The sequence below is a fragment of the Ostrea edulis genome, chromosome 8 (assembly GCF_947568905.1).
Source record: "Ostrea edulis chromosome 8, xbOstEdul1.1, whole genome shotgun sequence".
Taxonomy (NCBI): Eukaryota; Metazoa; Mollusca; class Bivalvia; order Ostreida; family Ostreidae; genus Ostrea; species Ostrea edulis.
The window spans coordinates 48,435,815-48,452,264 of record NC_079171.1 but is presented as its reverse complement, the minus strand read 5'-3'; the positions used below and the strand labels follow the sequence as shown (position 1 = coordinate 48,452,264).

General features: G+C 35.9%; 1 protein-coding gene across 1 annotated transcript; it reads right to left on the bottom strand.

Annotated features, from left to right (window-relative positions):
* Nucleotides 1-1,491: 1,491 nt before the first annotated feature.
* Nucleotides 1,492-16,045, bottom strand: LOC130049146 (coadhesin-like). The gene is made up of 6 exons (XM_056146342.1): nt 15,963-16,045; nt 11,652-11,819; nt 8,946-9,116; nt 2,560-2,730; nt 2,234-2,404; nt 1,492-1,583 (listed from the first exon to the last, which is right to left on the bottom strand). Exons 1-6 carry the CDS (start codon nt 15,988-15,990, stop codon nt 1,543-1,545), a joined length of 750 nt encoding a protein of 249 aa, XP_056002317.1. The 5' UTR covers nt 15,991-16,045; the 3' UTR covers nt 1,492-1,542.
* Nucleotides 16,046-16,450: the final 405 nt, after the last annotated feature.

Here is a 16,450-nt window from a genome sequence, read left to right as displayed (position 1 = left end):
TATATTGGGATCTTGATATCGACCCTAATCTACACGTATAGTTACTTTCACCATGGACTCATTTGCATAAACAGGGTTTCCGTACATAACAATTTCATCATTGGCACGACACCCCGAGGTTTTTAAGTGAAAGATGTTTGATTTATGTGACATGTGAACTGCAGTGCCAAAGGAAAGTTAGGAGAGCAAGTTGTGGCTTCAACAGAAAATATGTTTTTCAGGCTAGATTCAACTTCGTATGTGCAAAAATCGCTGCGTCTTGCATATTCAATAAAAATATTAGACATGTTACAAGTCACAATAAACTTCCTCTCAGCACTTTTCAAATTAAGAAATTAATATGCTTTGAAGTTATATTAACTTAAACTTGCATTTATATCTGGATATCGTGCCAATTCAACGATTTATACATACACGATACGTTTTTATCTTGTTGTTTGATCACGTGGTACAGAGTTGATGTAGAGACTGTCGGTCTGGTGAAAAATGTATAAGAGGTCAATATGCACTTAATGATATATACATATTGTTTTTGTATAAAAGGGTTGTGTTTACAGAATTTGTCACAAATTGATCTGTTTCTTAACGCTTTTTTTGGACATATTTCTATGACCCTACTTAACACAACTGCGTTCGACATTTAGATATATCGACGACGTTTTGTATATTAACAATGATAACTTTCATTCATATGTCGATTTGATTTACCCCCGTGAGCTCGAAATAAAAAGCACCACAGAGTCGTCCACTTTTGCTTCATACTTAGATATTTTATTGAAAGTAGACATTAACGACAAACTGACAACTCAACTGTATGACAAACGGGATGATTTCAGCTTCTCAATCGCCAACTTCCCATATTTATGTAGCAATACTCCATTATCACCTCCATATGGTGTTTACATCTCTCAACTGATTCGATACGCAAGAACTTGTTCTGTGTATAGTCAGTTTTTAAATCGAGGCAATCTACTGACAAACAAGTTGATGGCACAGAGGTTTCAACATTCTCGATTGAGGTCAGCATTTCGCAAATTCTATGTTCGTTATACTGATCTAGTTCGTCAATACAACCTAGTATTGGGTCAAATGCTGTCTGACGTGTTTCATACCGATTGTTAAGTAGTTCTTGGCACACTGATTTTGACTACGGATAACTTCGTTTACCTGATCAGCATATAGGGCTCATTGCGTGTCCAGTCTACAGAGGATGCCTACTCCTCCTAGGCACTCTGGAGTGTCCATGGGTCCGTGTTTTCCCAACTATCTATTATGTATTACTTATAGGATTTGGGAGATTTATCACTGTTCTTTATCTTCACCTTTCAATAAGATGATCACGCATATTCATGAACCTCTTGTTATGAAAATGGTGAGCAAAATAACTGTAAATGGTCATACAAATATGAAATTTCTATCTGTTTAAACACAGGACACTTCCAGCAATTGCAATGTGCACTTTATACAGCAGCACTTTTAACATTAGCAGTATTTAATATATATCTAATTCATGGTAGTGTAGCGTACAATTGAATCCTCATATTATCCGATCACATTTGGTGATAGGGAACTCTTCATTTGGTCTGTAAAACATAAAACAATAGGTACATTGACCAATGTTTTTAATTATAATCCACTGCGACATATATATCTATACTCCCGAACAAATGGTTATGTCAGAAGAAACATACTTTGCATGTAAAGTTATTGGAAGCTTAAAAGTATATATCTGTCTTATATCGTAACCAGGTGGTCGTGAGTTCGAGCTAAAGACGTTGGAATAGGTAGTGTCTATTCCTTCATCAAACGATCGACATTAAAAGTGAGAATCACGGGTCTTTCGGATATGAACTTAACGGAGGTACCGTGTCGCGGCAGGGTGTTGACACGATAAAGATCCTTCACTACTACGGCCTTGAGCGCTAAGAGCATATGTTTATGGAACTTCGCCTACAGCTGGTGACGTTTCAATATGAGTGGAAGAATTTCGAGGGGACGAAAAACAATCAATTAATCAACATATTTTTCCAACAATATATACATAAAAATGGATCTCTGAGTTATTTGTATGGTACGGATTTATATGAGCAATGGAAATGTCGGCTTATTTCTTAACTTTCTTAAATTGAAAGGGATTCAATATCATTTTAGTTTTGTTTATGTATCCCTTTATATGAAGAACTATGGTGAGAATGACGTAAATTAATCATAGTTACAATCATAATTGCAATACCTGGACATGGCTGAGTGTTACACGCCTTCGTTTGGATAACTTGACCAGGACACGGAAGTCCACCATGCAATGGCGCAGGGTTATCACATTTCCTCAGCCTCATTTGTAATCCTCCACCACATGACATGTCACATGGACGGAAGTGGCTCCAGTGCCCCCAAGATCCGTTTACTTTGATGAAATAATATTTACATTTCTGAATGTTTCCTACACAATACACCTGTTTCAATTCTCTCTCTCTCTCTCTCTCTCTCTCTCTCTCTCTCTCTCTCTATATATATATATATATATATATATATATATATATATATATATTAAACTCAGACCTGAACATTCCCGAAGTTGACATGATCTGGTAGCGTTGGTCGATCCTACACAGCCATTTCCTCCATAACGCGGGATTGGATTGGTGCAGGTGCGCAACTTTATCTGGACTCCTTGGCCACAAGTTTCACTGCACATGCTGTATGCTGACCATGCGGACCAACCACCGTCAACTAAATGAGTTTAGAGATAGAGTGGTAGTGCAAAAATAATACCTAGTTGACTGTTATTTTTGGTCTGCCGAAGAAATGAAATGAGACCGTTGTTCATAAGGTTTAAGCTATGCAAATATTCCATGTCATTTAGCAATGTACTGATCAGTTCGTAAATCCACACCTTTGAATGGCATAGCCTCTACCACTAGAATTAAGATGTTCACTAGATAACAAGGGGGAAAATCTTACGTGCACGGGTAATGCAGAACGTACAATAGGGAAATAAAACAAATGATTAAGAAAATAAAGCCCTGATAGCATGGTTGTGAACTTTTATAAATGCTGCCTCTTAAGAATAAAAAAATAAAGAAAATTGTGCCCATGGGAATTCCATCAGATTATTGGAAACATGATCTCAAGAGACTACGTAAACATTGTTAAAGAGGAACAGAAGAATCGTTTTGATATCAACTTCGGAGCACCTGTCCGTACAACCAGAGTGGTGTTCACGAGATATGAATAGCTCAACAAGTTCCATTTATATTGAAGAGGCAACGGTCGATAATGTCAAAAGCCTACATTCAATGGACATAATTATACACCATCCCTTATATAAATGGCGGCGTACTTGTGATTGAGAACCGAAAATAGAGTCTCGCGCTATGAATATACAAAACATTTCCCCTTTATATTTTTACAATAAATGACGACAGGTACACACATATGTTTTCATCTGAAATAAGTAAACATCTGTGTTCCAAATGGGTGGTAAAAGGAAAAGTGTTATTAAGAATTTTATACTGCAATTTGATATACAAAATCGTTCAGGATTCTCCGCCGGAAGTCTCTATTCACGCAAAGAGATATTTACAAACTTCTAGGATTGTGAAAGAAAATATCGGAGACTTACTTCCAAATATATAGAAGGTGTAATTAACGAAAATAGGGATCATCAATTTTGTACAAAAGCTGTTGAAAGAGACATGAGAAAATAAGGGTTGCTAAGAAGAAAGTTGCAGTTCGTGAGGTGAACTAAAAATAACATGTTAAGTGGTGCAAGGAGAGGACAAAATGGACAGTGCAGCAATAATTGTGTAAATGGATTTTCAATGATGAGAGTCAGCTTGTTTAATGGGCAACAACAAGGTCTACATCTACCTGGAGAAAAGCGAAAAAAATGCAGCCTCAACTCGTGTATCCTGCTCCGCGCTGAAAGTTCAGTTTTATGATCTGGGAATGCATATGTTTTCAAAGAATGGACAAACTGACTGATATCCAAGGTTAGATTAATGCTCAAACGTAATGCAATTAATTGATAATAATATATGGTCAGTAATTGCACGGTATTTCCCAGAAAACAACTGCAAATTATTTTTAAATTAAGGAATGAATTTATCAATATTTCGTTGGATGGAGGTATACCACGAAAAAAGACATAAAACTGCATCATTGCGCGTAGCGCATGATAGAAAAGTTTTCCGTCTTTTTTATTTTCGTGGTATACCTCCATCCAACGAAAAAATAATAAATTAATTCCTTATCATTTAATATTTTAAAACATTGAGTTTATATGATAAAACATTATTTGATTTGAGTTGAGTTAACGAATTATTCTTGTACGAAATTCTACGCCATTTTGAGATGGGTGTAGTAATTGTGAATAAACAATTTTAAAAGAACTAAATATGTTAAGCCTAATGGCGACTTCCACGAACTGTTGTTTACCGTTGAGCAAACGGGTTTCTTGTGGACTGAAGAATGTAGTTTTAAAAGGATGAATTAGAGATAAGTCCTGTTGAGAGAAAATCGCAAGGATTTTGTTGAGTGGAACTGGAAGTGCAAAGTTCGATATCGGTACTAACGGAGAGCGTGGAACATGTTCATAATCAAAATGTGGGATGCCAGGTAGGGTCCTCTTGAGGGTTGTCACGGCTTCCAGGTGGACAAGTGAGTGTTACAGAGGATTTTTCGAGTTTGATCAGTGAATTCCTATGGCGTAACAGCTGTTGTAATGTCGCACGGAAGCCTCGTTTCGGTGCCCACTAATAAACATATATGCCGGAGTTCGAAACCATAGTCGCTAAGGGCTAATATATTGCAATATCTCTGAGGCAGTGTGCGGTGTATCTGGTATTTGGGGTCGTGACACGAAGGAAATTGTCACAAGGTGCAAACTGGACAATTGTCATCCCCGGTTGAATACATTCAACTTTCAGCCCGGAATTGCAGAAACAGACGTGTGTTGTTTTTTGTTTTGTTTTGGGGTTTGGGGGGAGGGGGTCCTCAAATAGCCATGTTTATTTCATTTTGCATAATTAATTATTATTTATATTTGATATTTGTTTGTTTTTGTTTAATGAATTTATATTGACCGATAGTTTTTCTTTTCAGGATTCCCTAATCTATATATAAATACGAAGCATCCAGAGGAATACCCAACATTCCAATGAAAAGTAGTTCCGGTCATTATTTTCTTTTTTTGTTGTTGGATACGATATTCCAATAATTTTTCAAACAATGAAAAAGCGTGTAACATGTAAAATTAAATGATGATTGCATGCATGTAGCCGATAAGAATATTGATACAACAAGTTGCCAGCACAACCTCCGGATTTAAACATAATAGAAACCATCTGATTATTTTTTAAAGGAACACTAGAAAACCGTCCCAACAAAATCTTATTGCAGAAATTCAGACGGTATGGGGAATCATCCCATTAAACTATGTAAAATACCTTTATATTGTTATACCAAGAGGACTATAGGATGTAATCAGGATGAAAGGAAATCTGACAAAATATTGAGGGAAGACTTTTATTTCATCCACACTAAATAGATTTCCGACTTCACCAAGTGGACGTGCGTTTCGTGGCATCCATTTTGAAAGTGGCGAATAATTATATCCCATGACTGTCGTCTTTATTTCATCGGAAAGAATTATAGTATAAAGTAATTAGAAGTTATATATTTTGATAGTGTTGATTTGGGGAATGTTTTGTGATTTCGAATTTACTAAGAATTACCACAATCATTATGCACCTTGTCCAGGTAAACGAAGTAATTCATGAAACTGAGCATGATCAGCACACGTCAGTCCTACCCTTTTAATGTTAAAAACGGCATTAATAATTCTTATTTTATATGTATATGCTAAATATATTAATTATATGTTTTTATTGTGTTGTCAGGTCACGGAAATCGGTCTCTTCATTCATATCTCTATACGAGATTTCAGATGTTATTTGACCTATATTTACATTTGCCAATGCACTTCCTTATATGACAGTACTAATGGAATCGATGTTCAATTTTGTGTAACATGAATTTGGTCACGTGATCAGTTTGTTCTTGCGTATGAATACTATCGCCGCTTCAAAAGTCAGTTCCTGTACTTTCACCTGGCTTCTTGCTTATGTAATGCAGTGGGGATTTAGACCCCTTCCCTTTCGCCACAAATTCAAATAATAGAAATAGTGAGTAAAATTCCAGACTGGCACCCGAAATGGCTGAGTATTCTGGCTAATACTTGACTTTCACACACCCTTTCGTAAACCCTGGATCCGCCACTGCAATGAGATCATAATAGAAACAAACGCAGCAAGATATTTATACAGAGTTTATTTTGTTAACAAACAAGAATTCCATCAATTTATAAAAAAGAAATATTAAACATACTGTTTTGTTATACCCCTATAAAACAGTTCCTATATAACTCCTTGCAAATAAAAATCCAACATTTCGACTGTTCTGGCGACTGTTGGACTGGGAACTGTTAAAATCAACTGTTAAAAAAGACTGTTGACCGATGATGTCATATGGCGCTAACTCGAGTTATCTTTTCGTGCCGTTTGGATAAAGAAAAATGGCGGATACACATTTTGCGACAACAACGGAAGATGGAATTCAATTAATTCTTCAAAGTACGGACAGCAAGAACATAAAAAAAATATTTGTTCGTCACTTTCTAAAATCAATTGTATAAGATGCAGTTTACTTATTTTTATTTTATTCGTGTTAAAGCTGTTATACGCAAGTCACATGGTTCTTGGTCTGCTGATTTGTTTACGTATTGGCGAGTTTCACTGATTTGACTGATGATGATGAAATACAGAACTAGTGGAATCGGTGATAAATCTACGCAATCACACTGTCCCGTTGAAAGTTAACAAACCATGTGCACCTAGTAAAACAACCTTAAAAACGAAGGTGTATAACAAAACAGTTATTAACTGGGTTCTCGGACAACAGCTGTTTTGTTTGACCCTCGATTGGATCTGTTGCCCGAAGCTGTAGGCAACAGACCCGTTCTCGGATCAAACAAAACAGCTGTTGTCCTCGATCCCATGCAATAGCTGTATACTGTTGTTTCATTTTATACAGTTTTAAATACAGTCTGCAACTTCTGCATGACGAATTTATAAAATAAAGGTATATGATATTGAAAGCGAAAGAAATGTAGGCAGAGTTGAGAGTTATAAGCCTATTTACTGTATGATGATAAATTAACCTGTTGTTTCCTGGCAACTACCATCACGGCTTATGACTCGGCATGATCATAAGTATAGGCGAGGCTGGTTTCAAGGCTCGAAAAATTTATATGTTCATGTCAGGGTACAGGTACGAGTCTTCATTAAATTCCTACAACAGAAATCCTTCAAGTGAACAAACACTCCGTCATTTCGTTTTTATTTCCTCTTACACACACTGAAGGTAAATAAAAGACACAACGTACCTGCACTTCGTCTAAATATGTCCTATTGTCTGGAATCGTCTCCTGCATGGCAACAACCGCGAGTCCTAGCGATGAACATGCCGTTGTTTCTTTCCAAAAACCTGAGTAAGAGCTTAACGTTCACTTGGCCCATCATATCCTCCATCAATTCTCTCAGATCCTTTGAATTTCTGTCGAAATCTGTGTTCAACAATTGCGTTTTGAACTTAGTAGGGTAGATCAACGCCAGTTTCTCCATCGCTGATCGCGACCAAATCACATCACGGATGTACTTTACTCCGCTCTTCTTGTCTTCTTTTCAGTTAACTTTACACTCTAAATTATCTTTATTTTACGCCTGTTTCATCTTCTTTTTTTTAACCTTTTCCATTAAATACCTATATCTTATATTCTCTTTGATATTGTTCCTAAATTTTTACTTGATAAAACTCCAACGAACTATATTTTGTGTTCTACGGTCGTTATTTTGGTCATCTCCTACATAATCATGGAAGCTGGGTAAAAACACAAATCAAAATAGAAAATCAGTATATGCACACAGGAGTGCATGGGCCGAGTTGCATGGGATACATTGTAAAGCCAGGAATGATGTGGCATATTTATAATTGTGAAGAACTAATTCAGTTTTAAACTTTTCGCGGTATTGTCCAGAAACCATATTTGTCTGCAAGTTTTCAATCTCTATTCGGTCACTGTGACTTTGACCTTTGTTCTCCAAAATCAATAGGGGCCTGGCTTTGCTGGTATTCAACAATATCTCCAAGTTTCATTTGATTCAAATCAAAAATTTTCGAGAAATCAAATTGTTTTGGAATTTTAAATCTATTTTCGGTCACTGTGACCTTGACCTTTGACCTATTTTCTCCAAAACCAATAGGGTCTTCCTTACCTGGTACATAACAATATCTTCAAATATCATTTGATTCGAATTTAAACTTTCTGAATTATCATCCGGAAACCAAATTTTTCTGAAATTTTCATTCTATTTTCGGTCACTGTGACTTTGACCTTCGACCATTTTTCTCCAAAATCAATAGGGGTTTTCCTTACCTGGTACTCAACAATATATCAAAGTTCCATTTGATTAGATTGTAAACTTTTTGAGTTATCATCCGGAAACCAATTGTTGACGCCCAACCGCCCGCCCGCCAATAGCCGAGTTCAACTTCGTTGTAACTCGGCTAAAAATATAAGAAATGAAATATATTTGTTGGATGTTATTGGGATATGACATGGAGTTGATACATGATCAAATCTACTATAACGCCCTTTGGGCGTTATAAATAGTGTTATATGATTTGATCACGTGACCAAATTCATGCCATATCCCAATGACATTCTAAAATGAAATCTTATTACTTAAACATTTGCTTTCAAATCTTGAGAGTAGAGAAAGAGTAACCATGCATGCGGATGGGATTCGATATTGCGTGAGAGAGAGAGAGAGAGAGAGAGAGAGAGAGAGAGAGAGAGAGAGAGAGAGAGAGAGAGAGAGAGATACCTGGGCAGTTGGTAACTGCACATTTTGTGGGTTGTACGGAATCCCCATAACAAGGTTCACCACCATTAGAAGGAGAAGGATTATTACATTTCCTGTATCTTATTTTCCATCCACCTCCACACGATTTGTCACAAGTACTGTATTGTCCCCATGTAGCCCATGAACCATGTACTGGTATAATAGATAATTAGTTAGGTTCATATCTGAGTTGAGTTCTCACTTCGTCTTCAGAGTTCTAAATTTTTACAATGGACATGCCAATCGATATGTTATACGATGGTATATTCTACATTCGTTGTTATTGTCCAACATGTGAAAACAAACTTGATTTTTGTTCGTTGTACATGTTTGTTCTGAAACCTACATCGGTACCAAACTAAGACGATTTTATAATGATGATGTATGTCAATCTTGATCTAAAACTCGTCAAAGCTATTAATTTAGACTGGAATCAAATACAACTACACCAAATAAGCCTAAAAAAAACAATTGCATTACATTCAAAATTCGTAAGAACGGGGACATATAATCTGGAAAAATGGTATTTTCTAAGAGTGTATGGTACTAATTTCTTTCAAATATTTGTCTTAAAAACCGAAAAACTAAAGAAAATTATTGAAAAATAGTCTTCTATATAGAATTATGATGCCATTAACATATTCAAAAGTTAACCAATTTTTTGAAAATGATGTTTAACATACACACGGGTGTCTACTGAAATAAAGAATGATTATAATCATATAAATGATTTTTACTGTTACGACTGTAGCTCACAATCCGAGGCCTTTAATCTAGATTTTATGAGTGAAAAAAAGGAGATCAACAAATAAACGAACGTCATATGTATAGATATGCATCAACATGGTTTTGGGTGGTCCATATTCTCTACATTACAAAAACCATGTCACTATATACGAGAGTGGGGATGTACGGTATGTGTAGTCTCCTTATTATTCTGTTACCATCTGTAAAACTTCTGTGGACTGATTTTAGATAATGCCGTGAAAAAAGCTTCAACATTCACTCAATATACATGTATATAAGCACAGCAAACATATAATTCTAAAAAGTCACCCACAAGAAATCTTGAAACTTAAAGCAAGGTAATAGAAAATAACAGCGAGCTATGTTCCCGTTTCCCCACTAGGCAGCGATACTTGTCCCGGTCGAATATTGGTTGACATATAACGACAGTAACACCATAAAATGACTATTATTGATTTATTCTTTAATATTAGTGTTGGATTGTTGTGTCTTGATAGTTTATCCCTTGTTTTGAATTCGAACTTCAGGTTATGCTGTAATTGAACTTTGATAGATACAAGGTCAGTGATAGATATTTCAATTATTTATTGAGACACAGCAGTTGACAATGATTTACAGTTATCTAGAAGTCAGATCAGTACATTTTAGTTATTTCGATTTATCCAGTAACAGTATCTATCGATACAAATGATTGTTTCCTGTATATGATCTTTAGTTTATCTCCCTTTGCACTGGAATTAGCCAGAAGTTTTTCATTAAGTTTATCCATTGGTGAAGATGCATTGAGGCATCTCTTTTTTCAGATGTTTTCAGGTAGAGATTTTTAAGATACATTTTCTAGGCAAGTATTTGAATTACTCTTTACTCGATAACGACTTAATTACAGTTCTATTAATAATTTTAGAATTAAAGATTTAAATAGCAGACACTTGGCTATAACGGGATATAATTCAATCATTTATCTCGCCACACAAACTATCAATATTCATTGATGGACGTTCAGATGAACTAGTAGAGTTGTTGGTGAAACAACACTGGTGTGGCCACAGGAAGGAAGATCTTGTCCTATGGAGGAGTGCGTTTCGGAAAATCGAATTCTACAGGGCACATTATTTTAAATATCATACGAAAGAAATATCAGCCTATGGCTGTCAATATATATACTGTAGAACATAGCTCCACAAACTAATCCCATTTAAGAAAACAAAATGCAGATTTAGCTCGAACCATTTTTGGAAGTTTACAGTATCATGAAGACCCAGTAGGAACATGTTCGAATGTTTTTCCATTTCCTTACCTTTCCTTATAATTTTTTCTCATAGCATTGGGTCATTTTTGTTAATTTACTCAGTTAATTCATACTCAAAATTTAGGATGTTCCATTTTTGTTGATTTATTTGAATTTTGAAAAAACTTTGATTTTTGTTATTTTCTATGTAATTTGTTATTTGTTATCAACTACAATATAAATAAACCCTACATCATCAATAAATTATGAGTTATAAACTCTTTGCTGGTGTTTTCAATCTTATGTGCTGACCATTATTCAGGGATCCGCTTACCTGGGTTTAATTTTTACTCGAGCCAGTGTACAGATTGTTGAGTATTTAATCGCCTAGGTCACTGCCCCTGATATAATGGTTCTGGTAATTCGTGAGTTCATAGATTCATTCTATTTTGAAATCCATCCCGTGAAGCATATGCAAAATTTGAAATTAAACTTACACTTTATACATAACCATCAAGATATAAAGGTAAATACATTTGCGCCTTTAGACATGCCTAAGCGGATTGACGATTGAGTATGATTTTGCTACCTCATTTTATCTCTTTTCTTCCAATTAACGTTTACTTGGCTTTCTTTTACTAATAATTCGAGCGCAACAGAAGGATATTAAACCTAAATATATATTAATCATGATCGAGAGAAAATCTATTCACCTGGACAGGCCTGTAATCCACAAATTTCTGTCTCTGTTGGCACATTGTTACAGCAGCCTACACAGGACCTTCTTCTGTATCGAGTACCGTTACTCTCACAAGTGGCGCTACATTCTGACCATGCACCCCATTCTAAAAGTTGAGACCCCGATGGCGAAGAGTGTACAGCTGTAATATAATTTTCAAAGTATTGTATTCATGATGAAGGATGCATGGACGCTGACAATGAATACAAGCTTACTACCAAACATTATGCCTATATTTATATTTCATATCCTTGGATCAAAATATGATATGATATACACCATCCTTAAATAAATTATAGTCTTATCACTATTAGGACAAAATAAGAATTTACCCATCGATGTGTAATAACTAAAGGTTAACGGGTATTGTCAAGTGTCATATATAGAATACCAGAATGCTTTAAATAATGTAATTCCTCATGCACAATCGAAATCGAATGATTATCGCACAAATATATCCTCAATATTAGTGTCAATCTAATTAAAATCAGACTTCTTAGATCCGCGCCCTATTCCCTGCATAAGTAGATCTGATATAACCCGATTAGGGGTTATGTTCAGATGAACTTTATGTCAGCCAATCAGCGCGTCGGCTTTGAAACCGTCGGTGTTTACAATTCAAGAAAAACGGCTGCGATTGTTTGGTTTGAAAGAAAACACATCACATGTAGACGTGACGTCACAATGTACTGTTTACGTCGACTGGCATTATATTCCTCGCGTTAATTAAGTAAACTATTTTGAAAACTATTCAAATCGTACCCATCCCTATTCATACATAAATCGCTATTCACAATTAATTTGATTTGGTGTATTTTATTCCGTACATTTTGTTGTTTGTATGGACGGAATAGATTAGGCAATATTGCGAAAGTTTAGAGTTTCTTATGTGAGAATATACAATTTTATAGTGTGCAATAAACTTCGTGGGAAAGCGATTACTGCAACTTGCTTACGAATTGCCGGGAACCGCCTGCATAGCCATCATTGTCTGTATAGCGCAATCTGACTGGCTGATAGTTCTCATGAATATTCCAAGCAAAAGGTCATGTGGACATGACCTCCTATGGGGTTGTGTCAGATCCTATTATAGCGATTGTGAGCGTATCCTAGGATCTGATTTTAATTAGATTGTATTAGTGTCCCCGTACTCGTTAAAAGATATTTTGAAAAGACTCATGGTCCCCATCCTAGATGTTAATTACCTGTTTTGACGAGTGAACACAAATTAAGATTAGAAGTACAGTAACGTGACTTGGTATTAACGCCAATTAGACAGGACATCTGGGACCGTCTTGATGCGAAGGCCCCGGAAGCTCCTGGGTTCTGGCAATTTGGAAAAACAAAATAACTAAAACGCCTACTGTTTTTCGAAAATCAAGAAACGACAATTTGCGCGCCGGTGGGATTTCTTATCCTTAATACGGGGCATAATTTAACATCCCATCCGATGGACAGTAAAGTTAAAAATACATAAACAGAGAAAAATACAGAATTTATTATACATGAACCAAACTGTTTTCAAGCACTGCAACGTAAATTAAATATATAAAGCAAATGAAAATATATACAAACCCATGGTTTCATTGGTTCAAAACAGAAAAAATACTCTTATCACTCATCCTTTTTTCTACGAAAAGTAATTTCATTCTTTGAGGGCCTCGTGGCTGAGTGGTTAGAGCATCGCGCTCAAAATCACACGGTCTCTCACCTCTGTCGGCGCGGGTTCGAATCCCGCTCGAATCCTGCTCGCGTCGGTAAGTGAGAAAATTTCCCAGTTTACTTTCGGAAGGTCGGTGATCTATTTCCAGATACATTGTATCTGGGTTCTCTCTTCCACCAACTGAACAATTGTTGAGTGTGCGGAAAACATCAATCAATCAATCAATAAATCAATCAAGTGTTCTCATATTCAAGTGCATGTACGTCGACAGCTACACGATACATCTCCATGTATCTACGATATATTTAGTCCTGTAAATGTGTTTCAACAATTAGATATGTGTGGATATTTCAAAATTTGGGATTATATACAGGCACGTATCATCGTTTTCTTAAGCGTGTTGAGGGGGCAGTAGGAACATAAATTCGATGTTGTTTTTTCAAACAATCTTGACATGCAAAAATAGTGTTTCGTATTATCTGCAAAATACTAATTCGGGTGCGGGGTGGGGTAGTGTTGGAGTCTTATACAGTGATTACATGCACCGCCATTATTTTCTCTCCGGTTTCATTTTCTTCGATTGTAGGGATGCTACAATCTTCTACTACGTGTGCCTCAAAACATTTTCCAACAAACTTCATATTCTTAAATCGTAGATGAGCGTAGGGGGGGGGGGGGGTCTACTAATAATGTCCATGATAGAATTGAGCTATAACTTTCTCTCATTCATTACTACTGTTAAGTATGACATTGGAGGGAACAGTCACGTAGTGTATCTTTTATTTATATTACGAAATACGAAAATTAAAGTTGAAGGGGCAAATCGGAGTGACCACCTCCCATTCCTACCGATTATGCGTGCCTGATAGCCTTTGGACGTAGTAAATCTAAATAAATAATGTTCATGAAATACACATTACCTTCTGTAAATCCACCAACCTATGACAGAGATCGTATTGAATCGGGCTCGTTATTCATTTGCTTCAAGTTAACCAGAGCGAAAGTTTTGAAGATACATATATTTATGAATGCAAATTGCAAGAAAGTGAATGTTCCCTTTACGGTGGAATACCTTGCAATAAGACTAGGGAATAACACTGTGGATTTATGATATATATATATATATATATATATATATATATATATATATATATATATATAGATAGATAGATAGATAGATAGATAGATAGATAGATAGATAGATAGATATATAGGGAAAATAATTGTGCAGTAAAGGTAAGAGATTTACTAGTTTTCAAAGAGAAGTAACCCTTATACATTTATCGTTGTAGATGTTTAAAAAGTGTCCTGTCTCAAAATATTGATCACGCAATACTCGTCGGTGAAAGTTCTGTGTATATAAAAAGTCCGCCATGGATTTTGCTTGCGTAGGTACTTTCGTTAGGGTTCAACTTGACGTGGCCTTTCAACTAGTTACTGAGAAAAGTATGTGAATTATAAAGTTACGTCATATGATGAAACTGAAGTTATTTTTAGAAGTTCCGTTCGGGCTTGGAGTCCTCTGAGACTGTACGTGCTATTCTGTCTCTCATCCTCGTGGACGCTTAAGTCGAACAGACGTGTGTAGTATAGCGCAGCACGGTGGCTGTTTTATTTGTCTAGTCTTTGCAAATTGTGTGATTTATTTGTTAATATACATGTTATGAGGTGTTCCTCTGGTATTGTTACATGTATGCTGATACAAAACACTTTATTGGTGTCATCGGTAGCATGTTTGCCCACCTGCGCCGCGAATCATAGCGGGGGCCGCGTGGTAGCAGGTGGGATAAATTTGGATATAATGTAGGATTTTCGGCGGTCTTTTAGGACCGAAGCGTTGCATAGGGGACACCGCGTGGTTAGGTCACATGTAAATTTAAATTTAAAGTATATTTAGTATTGTTATTCTTTTCGTTCTGTGTTTTAACGATACGGTATGTATACTACATAAGTGTAAATGTCACGCATGAAGTTCGATACATGTAATTATCTTTTAATGCGTTTCTCAACTAATTCTCGTTGAAAATCATAAAATTCCCATTTTAGAAATTTTATAACTGCTTTGTTTTACTGCTTCTTTCTACGCGGCGATTTCAAAGTGAAAAGTACATGTACATGATATGTACACATGTTTGAGGTAAATATTTAACGGCTTGAGGAAAATCAAACAATTAGATTTAACAACAGACGCAGATTATTGATAAATTATACTACGTCAGCTGAAGATAAGGCTAATACTTTCCCTACCAAACCCTAGCTAGCTTATTTCTGTTGTAATAATATATTTTACATATAAGTGATGACGTATTTACTGAGCCTAATCACTGGATTTTCGCTGAAAGCTTTCGTCTTACATAAAATGACAAGTAGTTTGGTGTTTATGTGAATGAATGCTGGACAACTCGCCCTCAAGACATCTCATCCCCTCTGTGGGACAACTCGGCCCCTCTCAGGATAATTATCGAGTAATCGCAATAAAAAGAAACGGGGTGGGTCTGATTGACTATTGATTCCAAGTACATAGAACAAAAAAACACTCAATCATTGTCATACAAGTATACACTTACGAGAGAGAGAGAGAGAGAGAGAGAGAGAGAGAGAGAGAGAGAGAGAGCAACTTACGACAGAGGCAAACTGTTCTGTCTGGCATTAAAGGATGACGCTGATCACAGTTGCATCCAACTCCACAACATACAGGCCTATCGCATCTATTTTGTATTGCTCCAACCGCTTGTACAACTGAAATAAATTTTAACGCACTACCAATCAAATATAGATTTGCTCTGTACAATGTAGTACTATAAAAATCGTCCTTTACACAAATCATTTTTCATTGAATAAATACCACTTTAATGAGTTTAATATAAATCATATTTAACCACAATCAGTAAACATTCTTTTTTTATCACACTATCACATGTTAACCCAAACTATTCCTCGGTTTCCCATTGCCATTTTTACTATTTGGCATTCAAAACCGTATAAAACTGTAGCAACGCTAATTCGCAGAAAGAAAAAGAGCCTACTACAGTACACAAACAATTCATGTTTGAAAAGTTTATTATTGTTGAATGACGTTAAGCGAATCAGAGTTATACCTTTGCAAAATA